We start from the raw sequence: 25,138 nt of genomic DNA on the forward strand, positions 1-25,138 counted from the left end.
AAGCTGAAGGATCTGCTTGTCCCGGTACATGCACAAAATATAGAATCATAGAATCGTTTAGGTTGGAAAAGACCTTTAAGATCATCCAGTCCAGCCATTAACCTAACACTACCAAGTCCACCACTAAACCAATTAAGGGTAGAGGAATAATTTCATGTTTCCTGGCTTGGTGGCTGGATTATTTTTTAATGAAAGTAAAACTAGGAATCACTAAGGTTGGAAGGGACCTCCAAGACCATCATTCCAGTCATCAACCCAACACACCACCATACCCACTAAACCATGTCCCAAAGTGCCACGTCTGCATGTTTTTTGAACACCTCCAGGGATGGTGACTCCACCACCTCTCTGGGCAGCCTGTTCCAATGCTTGGCCACTCTTTCAGTAAAGAAATTTCTCCTAATACCCAGTCTAAACCTCCCCTGGCACAGCTTGAGCCCATTTCCTCTTGTCCTATCGCTAACTACTTGGGAGAAGAGACCAACACCCACCTCACTACAACCTCCTTTCAGGCAGTTCTTGTCCTTCTTGTACTGAGGGGCCCAAAACCGGACACAGTATTCCAGGTGCGGCCTCACCAGCACCGAGTACAGGGGGACAATCACCTCCCTGCTCCTGCTGGCCACACTATTCCTGATACAAACCAGGATGCTGTTGGCCTTCTTGGTCACCTGGGCACACTGCTGGCTCATGTTCAGCCGGCTGTCTACCAACAGCCCCAGGTCCTTCTTGGCCAGGCAGCTCTCCAGCCACTCTTCCCCAAACCTGTAGCGTTGCATGGGGTTGTTGTGACCCAAGTGCAGGACCCGGCACCTGGCCTTGTTAAACCTCATACAGTTGACCTCAGCCCATCGGTCCAGCCTGTCCAGGTCCCTCTGCAGGGCCATTCTACCCCCCAGCAGATTGACACTCCCACTCAATTTGGTGTCATCTGCAAACTTACTGAGGGCACACTCAATCCCCTCATCCAGATCGTTGATAAAGATATTAAACATAATCTAAGTTCAACAAAGCAAGTGTACAAGAACTTCATCAGCTAAGGTAGAAGTTGCACTAAACTTTACTATTGAGATTCAGCTACTACTGAAGAATTTAACATCTGTGTCTAGCAGTTTCAGCTCAAGTATTGGATGAAATTACAAATTCAATAATCCCATAACACAGTAATGGCAGGTAAGCATTTTGGCTTCATGCATTCAAAGACTTCTCCTCTATCTTCAGATTCAGTGGCCACGTACAACTCAATGTATGTTTGCGGATTAGCAAGTGCACCGTGTCCATGCTTCTCCTTCCCTGCAGTCCTTCACAAGAACTCAGAAAAACAGGATTACTGGCTTCCTGCACTTAGTGGAAGTACAAAGTGTTACAACTACTGGCATAATATAGAGAAGAACTATGACCATACAGAAAATTCATAATTATTTCATTGTATGTGGTACGTATATTGAAGTGACAGGTCAAACAACACAAACATAGATTAGAGAGGACAAAGTTCAAGTTTGCCAATGTGAACATTCTTCTAAAAAAGTTACTGCTAACACATTCGCTTGAATTCCCAAGCTCAGAAAGAATGTTGTAAGAGTCTAGTACTTCAAAGATTCAGAGACATAATTAAAGCCAAAATTTTAACTATTGGTTTTATGGCCAAAGAGTACTGTCAACCAGCTAAGCAGCAGTACTGTTGGTTAAACAAGGCTGCCAAAACTCTAGTAAAAACAGTATGAAGACGTAGTAATAACATGGAGATATTACACGTTAATTACATCACTACTATACATCTGAAAGTTCTAGAGCACACCTGCCTAACTCAAGGGATGCCACGAGAGTCAACAAACTATATGGCATGGAAACATCTCCTCCTAATAGCTGCAAAGAAAAGCCACTCACAATATTAAGAACTGTTAACCATAGTGTAGTTTACACTTGAAGTGGGAGAGGAGAAAAATATATACACTTACACCATAACCATCACAACAGCCTGTTTTAAAAATATACTACCACTATTTGGGCTAGAAACTAAGAGTTCTTTAAGTGCAATAGACAGATCAGAAAGTCAGATGCCTTCAAGTACTTTTAAAACTAGACAATCAAATCCACTACGAGTTTGCTCTTACCTACAACCTCTTGGTATGTGCTGATAAAGGATATCTATTTCTGCTGCAAAAACACAACTTTTCTTCTCCGCAGTTGCTTATAACTACAGCACAAGTTTATCAGTGAGCTTTACTTCATATTGCAACTCCTACAGCCTTTACCATGACCAGTCCAATCTGACATTTTGCACTCATTCAGCGAGATGCAGCACTTCCCTTTGATTCTTGCTTTTGTGGACATTAGCTGTGACAGAGCCAAAGGGATAAACCTGATGACATGCCAAAAGCCTCAGGTTAAAGAGGCCTCAGAATATACATTCAAATACAAGATAGCAAAGTAGACAGAACTACTGGCTCAACCGCAGAAATGCACGCCTTGCTGGCTAAAGAGAGGATCCTCTTAGCATGATGGACCTGTCCATTTAGCCAGCAGCTTGCTGCCTAATTGTATCTTTCAGTTTAGGCATTGTGCCAACCTGAAGGTGTAATTTTACAAATTAAGGGCTGTTCTCATCCCTTCCACCCCCACAAAACAGACAAATTACCTTTCCCTAGTTATTCCAGCAGGCCACCAACAGTCTCCTACTCACCCTTCATGTATCAACACAATCTTCTAAGCAGCAACTTCCCTTCATTCAGCATCCTCTTTTAAATTGGCAACGGTATTACTGTTGTATGACTAAAGTGTTTTGAGGAAGGAGGGAATCATATTTTCCTCCAAGAGACTGACAACTTTTTGCAATATTCACTGGAGTGGTTAGCTTTTTTCCAAGAATTGTGTTATCATGGAGTCAGGTTCCACCAACTGACAAAACTCAGTCATTGAAGTATCTGGAACTTCAAGTCTTACATTCAGAAATCAAGAAAATTGCAGAAAACCCACGTGCCGCACTGTGCCTAAAGCGGGCAAATTACCTGCGTCTTAAGGTAAGAATTTAAGGAGTTCTTATATGCAACTTCTAAAGCCAGATTGTTACTAAAATTGGACTTCACCCAGAAATATTTGAGATTAAGAAGGTAAATAGCCTAACAGAGTCATCAATACTCTCAATGAATCAAGACTCATTAGAAGTGCCAGAAGCATTTCACAATCTACACACTGAGACTGACAAAAGCAAGAATTCACAGAAATCTTTGGTTCACATAATTGGCTTTACAGGAACAACTCCTTGCATTCTGCTATTGCTTGCGTTAAGCAGAGTTAAAACATTCCAGAGAGAGAAATTTATAGTGCAATCACAGGGGTTTGGGGGGATGGGGTGTCATCTTAGGTATCTTCATGGAGTCAAGAGTAGCAGAGATGTAAATACCCTGAGTTTCAATGGTTGCTGATACTACCAAGGAAAGGAAACAAACACACAACAGACCTTTCTTGGAGAAAGAAACCCAAATAGGGCACAGGCTGGGTTTCCATAACCATCAGCACCTTGTTTAACTCTCTACAGATGCAGACTTGAATTCAGAGCCTGCTTTTATAGCTCTAAAAGCAAAAGTAACTAACCAGTGACACTTATTTATTGGAAGTTATGAGGCTTCATTCATTCAAAAGAATGACTGCCAAGATCCAGTTTCTTTAACACAAGCACAGCAAGGAGACAGGAGGACAGAAAAAGATAAAAAGGAGCAATTTACCTGGATTAAAAGAAATTCCTACCTCTGTCACTGTTCTCTCTCATGATCAGGGGAATATTTTCCACCTAGTCTTTCCCTGTGCCCACCTTTGTCCAGGTCAAAATACCTTCTTCAAAGAGCAACTTATGCAACCGTACAATGTAATATGGGTCTCATGAATCAGACGGCTACCAAAGATAGGTACAGAAGTATATTGATAAAAGAGTTAATGATGTCATTCCTAGTTAAGTGGCACTCCTCAATTTTACAGCCCATCATATGAGCTCAACTGCCAAACATCTGAAGCCAGATTTTAAACCACCTTTGTTTTAAAAATTGAAGGTTCCAGTTTAAGGTTTAAATGGTTTTCACACCCAAGTAATATTTATAGTTTAAGCTGCAATAAAGCAGTCCAAATCAGTTGGCTTAGGCTGTTATTTGTTTACCTTTCAAGTATTAATAGAATGCAAAGCATGTTATCAAATACATTATCAACAGTGAAACATGACAAAGCAAAGTGAACAGGAAAAACACACCAAGAAAATATTCCCATATTTAAGTCATTTAACTTAGCTATGCAAAATAGTACTAACTAATTATAGGAGAAGAACTGAAAGTGCTCAAAATCCTAGAAGTAATTAAGACAGCAAAGCCTTCCAAACACAGTCACAAGAGTTTGTGTCTTGAAAACACCAAGAACTTATTACTATATGTGCAGGTAAGCAAACAGCTGACAAGATACAAAGTCCCAGGAGGCTCTCCAAAAAAGGGGTAAACTACACATCAGCTCTTCAAGCAAAGCTTGAGTCGTATCTCTGTGTAGTTGATGATAAACTATGGCACTGAAGAATCTATGGCTCTGATGTCAACAAGGCTTCTTTAATAGAAAGTTACTTTTAAGTGCTGGTTGGTATCTATTGGAATTCCCATAATTTGCATGCCTTCAACTTTTACTGAAGCTTTTTATTGATATGCTGTATTTTGAAAAAACATCTTTAATAAGACTACTATGATGTGAGTTTTTCCACACCATCACTTTCTTGTTTTCATGTTTTAATCCTGCATATACACCTGACATGACAGGTCACTTACTCTAAAAAAGAATGCCAAACAATTAATAGCATCAACAGCTTTTAAAATCCACTGTCTTATTAATCAAGTATTTTGTTTTAGTAGGCTTGTCTGACTCATAAAAACTTTCCAAAAGCCAAAGTGAAGTTCACACCCAACAGCTGATCTTCCCCCAGGAACTGCTCCATACACATCTAGAAAAGCTCTGCTATTTCCATGTCCCTTGTGCCAGAGGATCTGCTAATGATTAGACTCCAGAAAGCTATGGTAACTTGTTCACAGGTACAGCAATTCTCACATGGGTAAGCTTCTTGCAGCAAAAACAGATGATAGCTCCAGACACATTTCAGTTGATTTTAATCCCTCACAAACATGTCATCCAGTCAATCCATCTGCTACATCAAAATACAAAACTTCACCCAATGCAGTGTGCCCTCCTTATTTTGAGTTGTGCGTACATTTTTTCTTTCCTGTTGCACTAAACACGGAGATGAGCATCTTGTCGGGTTACTGTACCACTCCTGCCTTGGTGACAGGATGGACAATTATGCTAGAATCAAGAAAAAATTCAAGTCACCAAATGGTTACAGTAGGCTTATTTGAATTTCAATAGGAAATCTGTAACCCAAGGCAGAAATTGGGAGGTTCTGAAGTCTAGTTAATGGCACTTTGCATCAGGAACTTGCAATTACTACAGCATTCTGGACATGGCACACTTCTCAAACTGGACAAACTGAGTTCATATGTATAAATTTCAACTGGTAGATACAAAATGAAGCAACTACTTAAAGTGACTGGCTAATCACCTGTAGGACTCCCATCATCCTACCAAATATAACCAATGTTGTAGCTGGTACTTAGGTTTCATGTTTACTTTACATGATCTGTATGAATTGTGAACTGAAAATGCTGATTAAGAAAAAACTCAGAACTCAATAGTTGTTTTACTGAAGAACTGTATTCATCTGTACTCAAAACTATATTAAATATTTGTACTAGTCTTTAATAAAGCTTCTTCAGGGTGGTAGTTTTTCTTGAAGGGAGAAGGGAAATTACATGTTTGAGCATGAAGTTCTTACTGAAGGCAATGTGACATCCAAATACTTCAGGGAAGCCTCTAGCCTTAAACAAGACCAAAACCAACAAACTAAACCTGAATACTAGCTAATCTGTAACCAGCAAGAAGATAAATCAAACAGTTCTTCTTAGGCATGCTACAACAGTACCACAGAATCACCTGGCACTTCAAGCCTATAATGCATGTTTCTCCAAACAGAACTTCCATCATCTGTGGTATACTCACACCTATCAAAATAGTATAGTTTTGCTTTTCTAGGGACTGTGGGGAAAGTACTGTTTAAGAATTTAGATACACTGAATGGACACTACCAATTACTGCTTTTTTAATATATACATTTTTATATACATATATAAATATATACATATGTAAAGCTGCCACAAAAAAAAAATCACAAAAAAAGAATCGCATTATCAAAAAGGCAAAGGGACAGCTAAATGGAAATGGGCTTCTCCTGCCAGGACATAAATACCTTCTCTTGCGCATTCCCCTTCATAAAAACGGAAGAGTTGACATGCTGGTACTACCAAAGAGGCAGAAGTAATCTACCACACCATCATGTAAACTGAGTATCTGATACTAAATATTTTTCCCAATTAACAGTAGTCAACTAGCTACAGTTATCACTATATGAAGCTCAGTCACCTCTATGGGGAGAAAAAGGAAAATATGCCTAATCTGCATTTAGCTTTTTTAAAGTAACCTCATCATAAGACAGCACTGCCTTTACCATTGCTTAGACACTAGAACAGCACATGGATTCCAAACTCGACAGCCTTATGAAATTAGATCATCACTGCTATTCATTAGTGCAGAGCTAGCCCATTAGCAAGGAATTCGTCAAGAATTACTAGTTTTAAGTGAAGGATAACTATATACAGAGCTTAGCACTAGGATAATCTAATTCAAGAACAACTCTCTAGAGGAAATTAGGGAAAGGATAAAACCCCACACACACCTCTCATCCCACTTTCAGAAAAACCAAGTAATACCTCTTTTAAAACAAAATTCCTATATACAAGCAGCCAGAGGTTGCCTGTGTTTCCATATTTCACATCAGTATCTACAGCTACATACAGCAGCATATGTTGCCAAAGCATGTTTTTCAAGACAGCCTCTTCCTGGATCCCAACTGCAGCTCCTCTAACTTAGGTCTTTCTTTTCACAAGCTATTACAATCTATAAATTAATTCAGATATCCCCCCCCCCCAAGTTTTACATTCATGATGTCTATACTTGGAGCTATTTGTGTACCAAAATGAAAATTATTATTCTTATTCTAGAAGCACGTGCAACATTTCCAGCAGTATTTATTTGCAGCAGTCAAATCTTTTAACAAAGAGAAGGTATTCTAAAAATCCAAACACCACTTGAGCTTGCACAGACCTATAATTACAACTGACACTTTTTTTACTATATTATGGAGTACAGCATCCTTTTCAATTGCTCAGAAAACAACTGGAAAAGAGTTACGCCACCCCCACATCTTCTTACATGGGTCAGTAACTGATAAAACAGTTCTACAAAATATGCAATATGTCTTCTGGCATTTGCACTTAGTTGTCCTGGTTTTTGCTTTGAAACAGTAGTTTTTAAATGACCACTGCTGTATTTACCTACAGCTATAGGTAAAACTTGTTTATACAACAACTTCATGAGCTTTCTTTGAAGTCACATTTCACAGATCAGGCCAAAGCCAGGTAGATTGTGGATAAGGCATGACATTGCGAATTGCAGGTAAAAATATGAAGAAATTATTTGCCATAAACCCAAGTGTGAGAGCAGCTCAACTAAAACAGAGGGCAATCGTATACTTGTCAGTGGCCTTCTTCAGTATTTTACAAGAATACTGCAAGTGTTAAGCACAAGAGCCACTAATCTGTTAAGTTACTCCTTTACAGAGATGGGGGAAAGTTGCTTCTCTTACTAAGCATACAAATGCCCAATAAGTACTGTGACATACAAGTATTAGCATTCAATACCACTATTACATACACACAAGTGTAGCTGTACAGAGATACAAATGCTAAGCATTTGGCTAGGTTGTCTGCAAGCAAGTAGAAAATGAGTGACCAGAAAGCCACATCCAGAGACTGACAAACAAAAACCCAGTGACAGCTAGTGTTAGCGCAACCCACCCTCTGCTGCACTATTCTCGGAAGCCAAGAAATTGATGTTACACAAAAATTCTTGTTAAAGAGATAAAGTTAAACTTTTATTTCTCATTGAGTAGGAGACAAAGCACATACTCCTCAAGAAAAAAAATCTTTATAGTTAGGACCTAAAATAATTCACATTGCAGCAGCTGAACAAAATATAAGTGGTAGCAAATTCTGAAGTTTGGCAAACTTTATAAAAACATTGTTTTATATGGTTTGATAGAAATGAGATTATTACTTAACAACAGGAGTCCCAGTTTGGCCCACAGGCATAATGCTGGCACCCCAATCTTCACTTTTCACTTTGATTAAAACCTAAGGCAATTCATTTTTCCCAAGTTTGCAGCAAGTTCAACACCTAAAGCACCAGGCTGGATTGATTTGAAAACATTTCCGAAGAACAGGTTAGTAAAACAAGTTTAAGAGTTGTTGACTTTTTGTAACTGGATAAAAAAAAGGAACTTAATGCTGCAACAACAATAAGCAGGGTTACTTACATGCCACAGAATACAGGAAAGGTAGTAAAAATTAAGACTCATCGAGGAGATAATACCAATAGCTTTGGATTGTTTCATCTCTGGGATGGGGGTGGGGACACATTTTTTGAAAACTCTCATTGATTTCATTAAGATTATTCACTTAATTAAGCCTACTCATTCAAGTATAATTGCATGCATTTGTGAACATATTGCAAGCAACAACACCTTTGTTAAAACTTGGGATGACATGCTTTGCAGCTTTAAAATAACAGATTTTCCACTTCAGTAGTGGAAGCACAGGTTTTCAATCAAGAACACTATAGCAAATTTTGGGACATTAGTAAGCCAAAAGTTTCAAAGCCAGAAGTCCGAGACAGTATTTTGGTTTCAAAAGGGGCCCACAAGGATCCCGGATTTGACAGAGCAACACAGCTTCTCAGTGAAAGCTTCATCCAAGTGAAGTGTTTCAGAAGGTAGCACTGACCACACACATACATCAGTATACGCACTTGTCAGCTCTGTTCACCTTTGTTACCAGATGAAGATATTGCATATCTTGCCTTAGACAAATACTCAATTCAAGTGTGAAATTTTAAGAAAAATACTGTTAGGTAAGGTCATCCTAAAAGTTTGAAGCAGAACTATTAACAAACAAGTTAACATTCACTCTAGTCATTCTGCAAAAGGGCCAAAAAAATAACAGGAAAATGAAATTCACATGAAAAGAGGCACATATATATTTCAGATCCACAACACAGGCCAAGACTTGCATGTAATCCCCTGGTGTACAAGAAACCTCAAATACTCAAGTATGCATATAGAAGATACTTTGGTTACTCTTCTAGCTTCACTGTCAGGATGGTAAAACAGCAACAACAAAACTAAATAATCACCCCAGAACTAAAACTTGCATAGTAATCACCACTGGCAGGCTAACTGATCATGTCAAAGCAAGCTGTCATAGTTTGAACTCAAGATCAGGAATTACAATCATAACATGGGAAAATAAATCAAAGGATATTTCAGATTTTTTTTTTTTAAGAAAATCCCCCTGACAGAATGTTTTAGAGCTGGAACCATTTCTAACAACCACAGTTTACAGATATTTTAGCATCAAAATAGATGGTTATGTGACAGTTATAGACCAAATGTAAAATTAAAGTATTCAGAAGCTACAATAGTATAAGAACTATTTACTTGCAGCCTTGAAGACAAACCTACTTCTCTGTGTAGGCCCAAAGTGAGGCTGCATTTGCTGGTCAAGTTTTTTTTCAGGGGCTTCACCCTCTACTTAAAGCCAACTCCACTCTTCACTCTGTTTAACAGACCTTTAGAAGCCATTAGTCCAAGAAATATATTGTTAATGGGGTAAGTGCTAACACCACTCAAGCATAAATGGGAAACAGTCTTGTTCAAAGACTTCATCATATTGCTCTAATTTTGGTTTTGTGAATGAGTCATCAAAGATTCAGTGTTTCCAGGATAAGCACAGTGGCTGATTCAATGTTCTCAAAAAACAACTGAAAAGCTGGGTACCAGATCTTCTCAAAACAAAGCATTTAAAAAAAAAAAAAGAAATCAAGAAATGCTTCCCCCCCACCCCCAAGTACCCTGATCATCTTTTGCCTTCTTGTTCTACCCTTACAGTCTTGAGATTACTAGAAGGGAAACAGCTGAGGAATGCTGCCACTCTTATGCCATGCTTTCCATTGACTGTCATTTCAGGAATGCATATAGGAAAGTAAAGCAGCTTGGAATGTCTCCACCCATCCAGCAGCATCAGAAGCTGCCCAGCTTACCGACAGCTCCACTGCCTTGCAGCTGCATTCCAGTTTGCATTTTTACAGTTGCCCAGATCAATGAAGGAAGATATAGTGTTAAGCACTGATATAACATTTGTTAGTTAAATGTGCTCATAACATTGCATGTTCTATATGCATATATTCTATATTGATACTACAGTATGGCAGCAACAAGGAGTAACTTACAATTTCTTTGTTGCAAGAGTCCCAGAAGGATGTACTCATGCTATAGTTGTACAAAACTACCACCACATTCCTTTCAGAGCATATTAGTTAGATATCTAAGTGTAATCCATCTGAATATATGCTTGGATAAAAATTAAGTATTTGCAGTAACACACACATGTTCCTCAATTCCACACCCTGTCGGCCCAGCTTCAAGGGAGTCACAATTACACAGAAAGAAGCAAGCAATTGCTGGGCTCTCAATTTTTAAGATTGCAGAAGCGTCTTACTAGCCCAAGTAACAACTCTGAGAGAAAGAGAGCAAGCAAGAGTACTAGCAAAGGGGTAAACAAGCAAAGAACTGGCCAAGAGCCTGTCAAACCATCTGTTCCAGCTAAAATTTAGCATATACCCTTAAGCCTGCAATACAGATCCTCAGTTAGAAGACTTAAGTTGTACTTCTACTAATGATTTGTACTGACTACACCTGTCTCCTAGCCTCAGATTTAGCTAGCAAACTGAAATTTAGTAATTTGGTAAAAAATAACACACTTGCTACTACAATGCCAAGATCAAAAAGGCCTCAAATCAAATGCATTTAACATCAGTTTTATTCATACAGGCCAGAGCACATCTCATCTACCATTACAAGGTGCTTTTGATGATTTCTCATGAAAAAAAGTGTTCTAACAATACCAAGAACATGCCAGAATACGATGGACAAAGCTTTACTGCAGAAGCAGTATTAATGCTACAGTGAAATTCAGAGCTATAGACCAGAATAAATTGCCCCTGAACATTAGCTTCAGTAAGTACTAAAGCCCTACCAGCTGAATTCATCCTTACATTGAATGTGGAAGTCTTCCCTCCATGATAGGTAAGTTTAAGAAGTCTCTCAGTTACACCAACAGGGAAACTTGCTTTAAATAATTAAAATAATTACTATATGCTAGATTTCACTTGGGTTGTTCTATTTGTGCACAGGAAATATCCATAGCAGTGAACACTGCTATGTAACCAGACACAGAAGCCCCAGGTTCAAACTTCACAGACCATGAAGAGGCCAAGAGCTACTTGGAGATAATAAACCTAGAAAGGTGAAAAGATTGTTATTTGTTTCTTTTATAAACACACCAAGCAAAACACAATTCATTTGAATGCAGAATTTAAGTTTCCACTATTTTTACTAAAGTATATTATATAGAATCACATTTTTTTATCTCTTCCTGCCTCCATTTCAAAGGGTAAAAAAAAAATCCTGGACGACAAGATCAGTAGGAAGTTAACAAGTACTTATTGTAGAATCTGAACCTAGCTACTGTAACTACAGAGAGAAAGATCTATAGCCCACACAAGAACCAACTCATATTACAAAGGGGATTTTAAACAAATATGCCTCTGTAGTCTAATCACTCAGTGAAGTCAACATTACATTTATTTCAGGACTCATTTTCTGTGTTTTGTTGTACAGATACAGAATTAAAAAAATAAATCAGGATAACATAATATAAGCTGAGCAAATGACTCCAAAATTCTCAGTTGTATATCATCTACAATGAGAGCATTAGGGGGTTTGGTGGGTGGGAGGTTGTTTCCCCTCCAAACAGTGAGATTTAGTGTCTGGTTCATAACAGAGTACAAACCTTCCTGCACAAAAGGAAGTTCTCTTACTTGACAGTCTTGAAAATTTACCAGGTTTACCACACACACCAGTATTTTCACTCTCCAAAAGAGGCAGTGCAAAAGTCATAGCTAGGAGGTTACTAAGATAGCTTTGAGCTATTTCCATACCTTCCTTACCCTTGGTTGTTGGGTGCTGCTGCTATGATGCAAACACCCTAGAGATTTAAGACGGTAGCAACCTGTTCTTTGCTCTTATGACTTGACATGCTCCGCATGCTGTGGCCCCAGCTCAAATACATGACCTGTGTTATCATTCATCAAAAAGGATCCCAACAGTGCAGCCTTAATGCCCTCTATCAAGTTTAAGGCAAAGGGATCCAGTGCTGGTAGATTTTATGTCTCTTTTTCATCACTCCCTGCTGTTTGAAAAGACATCGTAACAAGGACAACAGTTGATGCCTACTGTAACGATACCCTTTACCGTATCAGCTACTATGAGCATGCCACCAGGAGTCCTGACAGAATTTTTCACAAGCTATCGCAGAAACTCCCGTAAAGGAAGGTACTACTTATCCAAGAAATAAATCCCATGGAACCCACAGGAAATATTAAGACAGCAACAACTGCCCTTGATCAGTTAGAAAGAATAAGTGTTCAGTGAAACACACTTATGAAGAGTTTCTCAGCATCTTAATTACTCAGGGATCAACACAGCAGAGTCCTACAGCAGTGGCATCAAACCAAAATTTCTATTTAACACTGCATACTGTTATACCTGCAAACTAATACATAGCTATAATGTGGGTAAAACAGTCTCACCTTCATATTCAATTTAGTACTTGAAGAGTTGCAGAAAAACACTGCCAACAGAGAGACAGCCTTTGGGGAACTTTGCTTAATTAAACTGTACTTGTCCTGAACAAAAAAAGACCACATGAACCCTTCCTTAAGGATAAGGAGCCTCTCTTGCTGTCCTGTCTTCACCACTGACAACACCTACAGTACTCAATGATCCCCATGCACAAACAGCCAAGACAATTTCCCTTATCTTACCTCCAAAGCAGTACCCTCCCCAGAAAGAAGCAAGAGCAAGCCAGCAGGACAGGCTCCTTTCATGCTCTGTGTTGGAATTAGGCTGCAACACCCACCTTCCTCCCCCAGAAGAGAATGAGGCCAAAAACCAGGTTACCACCTCCTAAGTCTGAGCAGCCTCAAAGAAAAAGGGCAGCCAAAAAGCAGGCTGCATAAATTGCCATACCTAACCATAGCCTCATCTCAGCTGCTGCCTTTATCAGGAGCATGCAGGTACTCCACAGTGCACAGCCCATGCTCCCACGGGAGCAACGTGCACAGGAAATCCAGCCTTCCAGGAAACTGGTCACATCACGGTCCCTCCCCAGTACAAGCAACCTTCCCATGGTGCTGCCCAGAAAGGGTGGGCTCCTCTTTCCCGTAGAAAGCTGTACATAACTTTTAGACAAACTACTTTCAGTCACTTAAGCAATAAATTCCAATCAGAGCTAGTGAACCAAGTCCTCCTTCATGGAAGGCAAGGGAAGAGAGGCAGAGGGTATCCAAACTCTGAGGAAGGACAGGTGCTAAGCTTTCAGGGTGACAGAACTGAATCCAACTCCAAATAAATATGACTGCCCTAGAAGGGACCAGGTCTTCCTGAAAACAGCATACAGTCTCTTCTTTACATTACTGCAGAATGTGCCACTTCCCTCCCCACCTTCCCAACACACTGAGGAAACTACTAACCTGCGAGGTCACAGCTCACCTCTGGGCTCCATTTTTCTCCAAATTTCTCCTTACATTCAATTGTTAAGGCAGATGAGAAAAGCTGTACTGTCTGCAAGTTAGATCTCATCTTGCATGACAACTGTTTTTAAATATCGCATGCACGGACAATCAACTTCAACCTCCACTAAATTCATGGAACAGACATCCGATTGTAAATTTAACATCTAATTTAAAAGTAAGTTTTCTGGTCTTACAGACATATACACACAAGATGTATACAACGTAGGATATTCCAGCAGAATGCATACTATCCTGCCGCAGTATCCTACACTGCATGTATCTCCCATAGACAGAAAAACAGTATACCTATATTCGTCCTTTGTGCTGAAGGCCTAACCTGAATGTATGCTAAAACAAGTTCTTGAAAGAGAATGACATTTGAATCCAACATTACATACCGGAATAATAATCATAATCTAATGACAATTTTTTCCCCTTCTGCGATATTTTTAACTCAAAGAAATTTAATTGGCATGTCCTCAGCTATGATGCACTCAAGTCTGCTCATTTACGCACGTGTAAATATAAAACAAAATCAACCACTGGCAGTGTCAAGAGGTGAAGAAAGTACCTGCGTATGCTCTCCTCCTTCCTTCTCTAAGCTACCAAGCCAATTTGTCTTTTTTTTCTTTCCCATATGCATTAAGAGAACAATTCTACATAAAGCTTGCTGATGGTTATTACATTCTAGCCCACTGGTACAGGAAAAGTTTGGCTAATGGCTTTAGAAACAAAGCTTGATGCTCCATTAAAGACCAGATCTTAAGTTCACCGGAATTTCAGGATTAATGGTACTTTCCCCTCAGCACTTCCAACCACCTGGGCTGTGGAAAAGAAAACATAGCTTAAGACTCTTCCTATAACTGTCATAGCTAGCTGAAAAAACAAAGGCTGAATAGTGTATTAAATATTTAATTTGACTGCTATTTCAGACATATGCATTTGTTCCCAGTAAATAAAAAAAAAGTCAGATGCAATACAAAAAGGACATAACCCAAAAAAGGTAGAGTCACTTTATCTTTACTGAGATAAATTTATTCCTGTGAAGCACTAAAATCTACATTGGATCTGACAAACATACACAAAAAAAAACCCCAAACCACAAACAAAAAACACAAGGAACAGCAAACCATGGCAGTCTTAAACACAACAATGTGGACTTCAACACAACTGAAATCAGTCAGACAAAACTCTGTGAGGAAGAATGACAAGTTTTTGAAGAGTTTCCTTTCGGAGCAGATATAGCTTTGTTCCATGCCACAGCCAAATCTGATCAAATGCATTCATGTTATAGACTGCATCATGAGTGTTTTGCACCTTTCATATGGCATGTTAGAAGAGAATAAGATTTATTGATAATAACAAAGTAAAACCATACAGAGGTAGTCATGGGCAAGTGTTTGTTATATGTCTTTTTTTTTTATAGCAACAGGCAACAGTCATTTACTGGACTACCTCAAGAGGATTGTAACATCACAATTGATTTTCTTATTTGCTTTTAGTATCATGAAACAAGAAAAGGCTCTTTGGTATCACTGGGGGGCGGGGGGGGGGGGGTGGAGGAGGAGGAGAGTGAGCAAGAGTTTTAGCATTGATGTAAATCTTCACCTCTGCTCCCTTAGACTTTGCCCTTCCAAACTGCAAGCCGACTACAGGTAAAAAGAGGAGAATAAGCTCAGAATGATCTTGATGAAAGCTTTGTTGTATGTAATATCAAAGACATTTTGAAAATGCCATCTGGACTTCATGAAGAGAGACACCACCATTCATCTCTAATTCTAACAATAGAGTTAATCCGAACGTCATCCTTTCCTACCAATCACTGGAGTACAGTAACTCGTAGACCCAACAATCTAACCAGTTAAGGTATAACTTCTAATACAGAGCTCCCTGGAAGCATGAAGCAATCATAACTTGATTAGAGAAGGATAAATACATAAAACCTCGCTACGAAGTGACAGGCTGGCCTGAAGTCAGGTAACCATGCTGCAGTAACGCTGACAGGCTTAACCACAACACACATTCATTCTTCCGGTTCAGTTCACAACTGAAAGTAAGCCAGTACCCTTTACAGGGGAGCAAGTGACAACTTATACACAGGAAATAGAGCAAAGAGTGGTGGAGTTTTACATCTTATGTTTAAGAGGGGATTCTATCCAGTACTACGGGGCAACTTAGGTATTTGTAGAGCCCTACCTCCTCAAAAAATCTACACAGGATGTGTAAAATACATTAAACAAAAATAAGGCAGTGAATTTAAGAAAGTCACTGTATAACAACAACATCCTAATTACCTCACCTAACCGTCTTGGGAAGGTTTCTACTTGGTCAACCTATGTCTTATAATCATTAAGAATTTTTTTTTTTTTAAACTACTGAACAACTTCTAAACTTAAGAATAAGCAGCTAACCTGTCAAAGATCATTCTTTGCTTTTTGGCTATCCAGTGAATTTAATATTGTGTGGAAGCTTTTGGCCTTCTAGAGAAACAAAAACTATTCAGGCAAACCCGCATTATCTCCGGATTGCCACAGCCTTTCCTTATTTGGCTAACGTTTTGAGATTCCAATCAGAGTGCTATGAAGTTCAACATGCACAAAGCATCCATTTTGAGGAAACTTCACAGCCAGTTTCCCTTCCATTCCCCCCCTGCCCCAAGTGAAAGTTCTCTCCCTCGGCACCAACCCCCCTCCCACATACCCACACCAGAACAAAGCAATATGGATTCGGTTTTTCACCGCTCTCCAACGCACGGAGGAAGACTGTAAGAGCCCTGCTCCCCTTAAAGCTCAGCCTTCACACTGCGGCAGAAGCCATCGCTCAAGAAAGCGAGCAGCCTGTTACTGATACGCGAAGTCTGTATTAGGAACAAAACGCTGGCTCCCCTCAAGGAACCGGCGAGAAATCGATGATCCGTCTCCGCACACGCGAGCGGGGCTTAATCGGCTCAGCTGCTGCGAAGCCGGGGAGGCGGGGGAAGCAGGAAACTGCGGCCGGGATCCCGGGCAGCGGCCGCCGGGGGAAGCGCCCCCCGAGGCGGGCCCGCCTCCCTCACCTGCCGGCCGCCACCCCTGCGCCGGGGGCACCTGCCCCGGCCCCCCCAGCTGCCTCCCCGACCGCTCGGGGCAGGGCCCGCTCCCCGCCGCCCCTCCCGAGGGAGGCGCTGCCAAGCGGGGAAGCGAGGCGAGCGGGGGGAAAGCGAAAGAGGGTCACCGGCACCTCCTCCCCGCCGGAGGAGAGGCCCGGCCGCCCCCTTCCGACGCCCGGCCCGCGGGGAGGGGGCGCAGCCTCTCGCCCCCTCCAGCCCGGGCCGCGGCCCCCTCCGGCCGGCCGCCCCCGAGCCTGACCCCGCTCGCCACCGCCTCCCGCTGCCGGCCCCTCCCCGCCCCGACACCCCCCAGCGGAGGGGAGAGCAGCCGCCTCCGGCCCCTTCCTCCTCCACCTCCTCCCGGGGGGGCACTTCGCCGGCCGGCCTCGCCCCCCCCTTCCCCGCCTGCCCGAGCCCCGGTCCCGCCGCCGAGCTCGGCTCGGCCCGACCCACCCACCGCCCCCCACCGCCCCCGCCGGCGGGAAGGGCCCCGCACCGACCTGGTGGAGCGCGGTGAGCCCGTCCACATTGGCGTAGTTGATGTCGGCGCCCCGCTCCAGCAGCCGCAGCACCTCCTCGGTGTCCCCGCTGGAGCAGGCGGCCAGGAAGACGGCGCCGTCGTCGAACTTCACCTTGGTCTTTTTGCGCTTGACCACGGGCGGCTCCAGGTCGGTCTCGGAGCCGATCCAGCGCTTCAGCTGCTCGTTCCGCTTCTGCTTGGCGTCCGCCATCTTCATACCCCGCTCCTGCCGGGCCCCCTTAGCTAACGCCGCACCGAGGATAGGCTATATACCGCCAGTATCCCACAGCGCACCGCGGCCCGCACTCGCCCTCGCTCGCTCACCCACCCAGATGGAGGGCGCAGGGCGGGAGGGACCCGGCGGGGCGGGGCGGCGGCGGCGGCCTCGTTAGCATAACCCCGCGAGATTTCGCGGCGGGAGGCGGGACTGGGCGGAGCCGGAGGCGGGGGGGGAACCTGTGCCGGGGGGGGGGGGGGGTGCGCACGGATGCGTGGGCGGGGCGGGGCGGGTGGTGTCAGTGGCGGGCGGGGGGCTGGGCGGGGCGGTACGGGAGCGACGCCGCCGCCGCCTGTGTTGTGACTGGGGCGAGGCCGGCGGGGTTTGCCTCAACCCGGGCCCGGGAGTTCAAGAGTTCAGCCGAAGGGGTCACCGGCTTCCCCTGCCCCGGCGGGGCGGAAGTCCGACCGCAGGGGAAGAGCCGGGCCGGGAGGCGGCCGGCGGTGCGGCCCCGCACGGCGCCCGCTGCCTGCCCGGGCCTCGCCTCGCCTCGCCTCGCCTCGGGGGAGGCCGGGGCACCGGCCTTCTCCCGCTGCGGTCTGCGTCTGCGCTCAAGGCTGAAAAAACACACTCAAAAAGCGCTGTGGGCCTTGACAGTTAAACGGCCAACACCGAAGGGTGACCGGGGATGTACTTGAAGTGTGTGGGGAGAGGGAACGGCGTGGTTTGTTGGGGCACATCTGGTGTAGGCCTTACACCCAAAAACCTAAGCCAGGCTTTGGGCGTGCGGCTCCCGGGGGCTTCTGTGGCTGGAAGCGCGCTGATCCTCCGCCTCTGTCGGGCAGCTTCGTCCGAGGTGCTGCCTGGCCCTGCCCGTGGCCTGTGCTGCCTGGCCCTGCCCGTGGCCTGTGCTACCTGGCCCTGCCCGTGGCCTGTGTCACACGCAACAGCATCACCATTTCTGCCTGCGTTGGCAAACGGGGCAAATGCAGCCACTTGGAGGAAAGAAGGGAAGAAACGGGGTGACTTGTTGAGGATCGTTTGTTTTGGGAGGTTAGATATGTCCGCGTTAGGGCAGCTTGCTGTACAAAAGCACTGGCTCCCATTTGCCCTGACACTTCTGCGTGGCAGTGGACAAATCCCTGTGCTTACTGTCCGTTTTACTTAAAAGTTCAATTCCATTATCTGAAAACCTAGGGTAGCACATCCATCTTTTGTGTTGGGAGAAAAGTAGTTACAAAGCAGGCAGCATGTGAAGATACAAAGACTAAAACGTATTCATTCCAAGTTGCGACTTCTAGGAACCGAGCTATTATATGTAGTAAATTTTTTTTCCATGCATAGCATGTTTTCTTTAGCTAAAAGCAATCTGTACTTTGTTTTAAATTGAATCATCTCTGGGGATAAAATGTGGTTTTAAACTTACTGGAAAAAAAGGTTTATGTTCAACTAATTATAGGAAACAAAGTATAGTTTCAGAGGGTCACCAAACCTCATACACTTCAGATTTTGCATGGTTTGTTCTTTTCTAATTATAATGTCTCCTTCTTATGGTGGGCACTCTCATAGCCTACTCAGGCTTCTTATTTCCATTTTTACTGATAAAAACGTCAGTGGCATTTTGCAAGAAGTAGTTGTTGTAAGGTACCTGCAGCAATGTGTTATTCTTAATGTCTTTCAGAACAGATTTTCATCTGAAGATATTTGCATAGTATCCATCAGATTTACTCATACAGCAATGCATGAGATACAACGCACTGACAATTTGCAGGCGCAATGTGATTGTGAATGAAAGATGACAGCTTGTAGTCAAGGTGAAAGGTTTGTCAGAAGATTGGCAGTCTAAGTAGGCGGATGAACGATTACCTGACACCTAATTTATACCTTCCCATTGACAGCCTGTGCAACTATCCAGAGGTACAGTTTAGGCTCCTGGGTTTGAAAGTATGGCTGACTCTGCATAATGCACTTCAGGAGCAGTCTTTGCACTGTTTGTTACTCACACGGGTGATTGAGTTGTGCTTTGGCATAGCGCTGGTACCATCGGCCCAGTACGGACAGTTACCAGCCGGGAGCTTGGCTGCATCGACTGACTGACATCTAAGGAGGGGATTTGTGCAGCTGCCTGCTTGTGGTCTTTTCCTCATGGGGAAACTTCCTCGGCGACAGACTCTCAATCCAGTGCCATTTCCTAAGAAGCTGAAAACTAAAACCCAGAAAAAGGGAACACAAGATAAAAAGCTAAGTCCTCCTTCCCCAGATGTCTCTGGTATTTTACATGTTCCCTCCCCAACATGCTGCTTTCTGTTTCTCTCTCTCAGTTGGCTGTCTGAAAATTTGACTCTTCAAAGAAACCACATAGCTGAGGAATGTAATACACTGATTTCAGCAAGCAATATTTAAATCAAGTGCTTTATTAGCAGCAAAGTAATTCTAGGCAAATTGATAGGCACTTAGTCAAAATGCACTCTTTTAGGAATTTCATTGTCATGGGGCATGTTTTTAGGTTTCCATCAGAGCTCCAGTCCCCTCTCCTTGACTTCATTCTTCCAGCTCAGCTTTTTGGTCATGGATCCTCCTTTAACTCCTTCAGCTCACTCCTTGGCTTGTTAGTGAAATGCAGAGGTTCTACAGCTCAGAAGGCAGGTCCCTTTCTGTTCTTAACAGTCTGGCTTTAAAGACCAGATCTAATACTTCCCTTTTGTTCCTTTCTCCAGGGCATTTTTCATTAATTCAGCTCCAGCTTTGCAGAGAACTTAAGCAAATACCTTTCCTTACACTGCAGCTATTTTTGTGTTCTGCATTCTTGACTTTATTTTTCCTTGACTTTTTTTTTGGGTTGCACCTCATTTGGGAGTTATGTTATGTTTGAGGCTTTTTACAGTCTCCGCAGGCAATTATAATTCATTTGTGCAGCCAGCTGAAATTCAGATATTCCATATATATGGAGTATATGTGCCTTTCCCAGATAGCTGTGTGTTCTGCAGTAAATTATATGTGGCCCTTGAATGTGATCTAGCAAAGCATATGGTCTTTCTTAAGCAAAAAGTAGAGCTGTCATTCATGTAAACTGGTTAATCTCTGCAATTGTTCACATTTTCTGTATTCAACAAAATTCAGAACAAGGAGGGAATAATGATAAAAGTAGTAATCATAATAATTCTTAAAACTTTTTTTTTTATTTCTGCATTTTTCCTATCTCGTATCTTACATAAAAGTTTATAACTTCAAGAGGAAAGGCATACTGGGCCATATTCTTTACCCCGTCCTGCCAGCTTGATGTCATTCAATTTCATTGTAAAATCAGTGTAGCTGAGAGGAGATGAGACCGTCTACAGCTTCTAATTCAGTACTAATTGAGATAAACATATGCAATTACCAATAACATTTGCTGCAGAAATCTGATATTCTTTTCCAATTATCTACCTAAGAATGGAGGGTGAAATTCATCTGTGCAGAGGGTTAGACCAAACCCTACATAGTAACGCTCTCTTTGAAGACCATATTGAAAGTGTGTATAAAATTTGTCCTGAAACAGTCATTACTGCAAGACAATATCACAAGATTGAATTAGGTAACTGCATAAGCGAGCATGTTTGTTTACAATAATGTATGCCAACAAGAGACAGTTATCATTTTAGGTACCTGATGTGTGCAACTTAAGGACACACTAAGTAGATGTAATTTTATCAGGCTGTTTTGACTCAGGCTCTACCAGACTACCCAACACACTAGATGTGCTGTAAAATCCTTTGTTTGTGTGTATATACATAGCACTAAAGGTGATTGAATATGTAATTTTCCACATACAAATACTAGCACTGTATTCAGTAGGACTACTTTTCTCTACAGCTAACCATGTAAACATTTGCAGAGATAGCATCTATGCATGTATGTATTTTCAGTTAATTTAATGGCAGGCTTCAAGTGATCAATAAAATGATTTAGCAATGAGATTGTTATCAGTGTGCTTTCTGGTTTTCAATTTTTTCTTAAAAGCATTACAACCATCGTTCAAAGCTATTTCACACAGGCTTCTGGACCACAGAAGTACACAGATGAAGCTTTTGCACTACCCAAAATAGTCAGCTTCTGGGATGTAGAATTTTTGTTCTGACCTCCTAAGGGTAACTGTTGTCTTATCTTTCATCCTGAACAGCAACAGACACAGTGTGGCTTCTAAAAATTTCGTCCTAACATTTTTCTCTCCCCAGTGCAGAAAACTAATACATCAAAATTAATTTAATCAACTCCAGCTCTGGGAAAAATGGGTAATTTGAAGAGATAATGACAAATATTGTACATAGCGACACAAAACTTTCTAATAAATATTCCAGATTTTCATAAAGAATCATGGATTGCAAAGGGAGAGGTGGGATAAGAAGATATAAAAGCCTTTTTCAACATGAAAAGGCTGTGACAGAGATACTTATCATAAGAATAAGGCATTTATTTCATTTTTTTTATTTGATAGTCATAGTCCTTTCTATTTTTGAATCTGGTGTATTCTCTACTCTGACGGTGTGACAAGCCCACACAGGTAACAGCAAAAACTCTGGTACATTCCTTATCCAGAAAAAAGAGATAAGAAGACTATGCACAAAGTGCTATCAAAATTTTAAAGTAAATTATGTAAGAAGCAGGTTTCTCACGCTTTGATTTTGTCAGTTCTGAGTAAGATTCTTACACAGAAACCCCACATTTCAAGGTGGGTTACTTTTTGATGCTGCATAATCCTGAGTCACCAAAACCAAAACTAAAAATGCCATAGCAACCAGGGCATGTATTTATAAACTATGCAGTTCTGAATCAGATTTGCAATGGTGTATTCTCCCAGCGTCTTTCATGAGCTTTACACAGATTGCTCTCTCCGTATTCTTGGATGGAAATGCAAGCTAACATTTAAACTTGATTCACATAGAGATGCTCTCACATACTTCTGTGTGTACCCATCTGTTAAACCAGCATTCGGTCTACCGACAATTTCAACAGTGCATGGGTTAAGCTAAAGATAGTTGTCTTGGCTAGTAAAAAGTAACACTGTGTCCCTTAGAAATAGGGAAATACAGTTATTTATAAAATTGACTTTAGAAAACTATTCTTACTTTCAATTAAATTTAAGTTTTGCCTAGTCACTTCAAGAAAAAAACAGAACTGAGCCATATGTTGTGTTAACAGAAATATAGGTGCTCTCTATTCAGTCTCTGCAGTCCTGGGAATGCTGCATGTATATGGATGTAGGCGTGGTGTTAGGCGCTCTGCTGTGACGGTTGTCCATTTTGGCCTCTTGCTGTTGAGAACAAGTATCTTTGCTTTATTCTGATGTCCAAAAGGCCATATAATCTCACAGTAGCTTCTATGAACCTCTGTTCAGCATTTCTGCAGGTAAGGTGTTTCTTTTCCACTACTGTGTGTCAACGAGCGTACTTTTGAAACACACAATTTAAATGCTGAGGGGGAAGGGAATGACCTGTCCCTCTGAAATGTGTGCGAGATGTTCCCTGTGAGCTGCATTCTGAACATACCACAGCTGAGAAACATACTTGCAGGGCTGCAGGAGGACAATTTGGACAAAGAGAAATGAAAGACATCTAGTTCTAGCTTCTCACTCGCAATGCAAATATACATACGCTCAAGGGTTATTGAGAGCCGTGACACTTAGATTTCTGCCTTTCTGCTAGCAGAAGGTATATGAATTTCCTTTTTAAATATTTGTTTTGGTATATGAAAGTGTCCTTTCTCGAACTTGGGGTTTAAAAATACTGAAATCTCTGTGTGGTTGAACAATTGGCTTGGCTTGGATTTGGGGCATCCAGGAGTATGCCCTGCTGCTCAAACAGGCTCTATTTTTATGAGCCAGCAGAGCATATGACATAACTGCGCGCTCACATCATGTTTAGTCTTAGCAACGTAGTAACGTAAATAACAGACCTATATTACTGACAGAAATAATGTCATCCTTTAGCCTATTCAGACAGCCATTAAAAGGAAAACCAAGTGGTTTTTTTTTTTTTAAAAGAGAACTGGTTGTTTGAGTATAGCAATGTTCCTTTGTAAGAATATTCATAAAGACCTGTTTCCCTGAATACAACAGAAACAAGCAACTGCAAGCAGTTTCCTTGCTCAGAAATCACTTTTTCTAGTAGTTCAGTGTCCTAAGGAACACTTTCACTATTGCTTTTCTGTCCCTGGTATTTGTTACTAGCCCTGTGTTTGCTACAGAAAGTTACTTCTTTTGTAGGTAGCTCCTCAGGCTACAGCTTAACTGATCAGACTTCATCCTGAACTGTCAAGTGACTCCTTTGGTGGCCTCTTATTGTTCCTTAGCACAAGGTCATAAAGAAATTGAATTGCTTCATCCTATCAGTTCAAAAGAAGAGTGACTTAATTGAGACAATTAATCTGAGGCAACAATCTGCAGCAGCCACTAATGTGATGCTAAGGTACTCCAGAATCTTTGACCTCTATATCATGAATGCACAAGAGATGTACACTTCAGAATCTTCTTAAATGGCTTCTGGTTTGACAGGTTTATGACTCTCAACGCTCATCTCATGAAATCACATTTCCTAACCATTCCTAAACTGGCTTACTGGCCTGCAACTCCTCCGTTCAGTCATCACGATAACTCAAAAGGCCCCATTGAGAAGGGACTCGTAAAAACCTTTTTTGCTTAGCAGATGCCTAAAGTAACTCAAAACCAGCTTCCTCCCACCAAAGCATTATTTAGTTACTTAGTGCAAGATGAGGAAAAGGCTGTAACCTCTAGATCTTAGCCAGCATTTTTTCTTTCCCTAAATATTTTGGATTTATGACATAGCCTTCTCTTTGCCTGAGAGAAAGGCATCACTTCCAGCATTCTCTCAGAGACCTAAGCTGAGGTTTCACTCGGTAACAGAGACATTCAGGCAGGTTACTGCCAGGGAAAGGGCGAGTCCTCCTTTCTTTGTACTGTCCATTCCCTACCCCTGGATGCACAGACACCGTTCCCAACCTTTCCCCAGGCTTTGGTGTTTATTTGACACCTGAGTGAGTTGTCTACGCTGGCAGACTACTTGGCTTGGCTCGGCTCGTCTAGCAAACTGAGGAGACTTATCAAAGGGTGACAGGAGGCCTCCGAAAGAGATGGGAGTGTGTGGCCAGGCCTGAGGAAGGACAGACAGAGTCGCTCTCCTCAGAAGCAGGGAGACATTATGTAGGCTCAACCATCACATGAAATCTCACCTGGAGTTCTGGCTGTGACCATTAAGTCCTTATTTTTTCTCTCTGGGAAGGCTTCTTTAATGGTTTGGTGTCCTTTGGACCTGGATTCTGGCTTGTGGAAAGTAAATCTGCTACCTACAGTAAGGCAAGCGGGCACTGCCAAGTTAATTCCCCATGCTCTTTTACCCACCATTTTGTCTTCTCTGTGGAGGTAATGTATCTGTCT

The 25,138-nt window shown here is 42.1% G+C and overlaps 1 protein-coding gene across 5 annotated transcripts in view; it reads right to left on the bottom strand.

Annotated features, from left to right (window-relative positions):
• Nucleotides 1-17,709, bottom strand: part of PPP1R12A (protein phosphatase 1 regulatory subunit 12A) — a 123,213-nt gene extending 105,504 nt beyond the window's left edge. For all 5 annotated transcript variants that reach the window (XM_075707612.1, XM_075707631.1, XM_075707624.1 and 2 more), the window contains exon 1: nt 17,473-17,709. In XM_075707612.1, the coding sequence (XP_075563727.1) occupies nt 17,473-17,709 (237 nt within the window). The remainder of the gene's footprint in view (nt 1-17,472) is intronic.
• Between the last annotated feature and the right edge of the window lie 7,429 nt (nt 17,710-25,138).

The sequence above is a fragment of the Pelecanus crispus genome, chromosome 1 (genome assembly GCF_030463565.1).
Source record: "Pelecanus crispus isolate bPelCri1 chromosome 1, bPelCri1.pri, whole genome shotgun sequence".
In the NCBI taxonomy this organism is placed as follows: domain Eukaryota; kingdom Metazoa; phylum Chordata; class Aves; order Pelecaniformes; family Pelecanidae; genus Pelecanus; species Pelecanus crispus.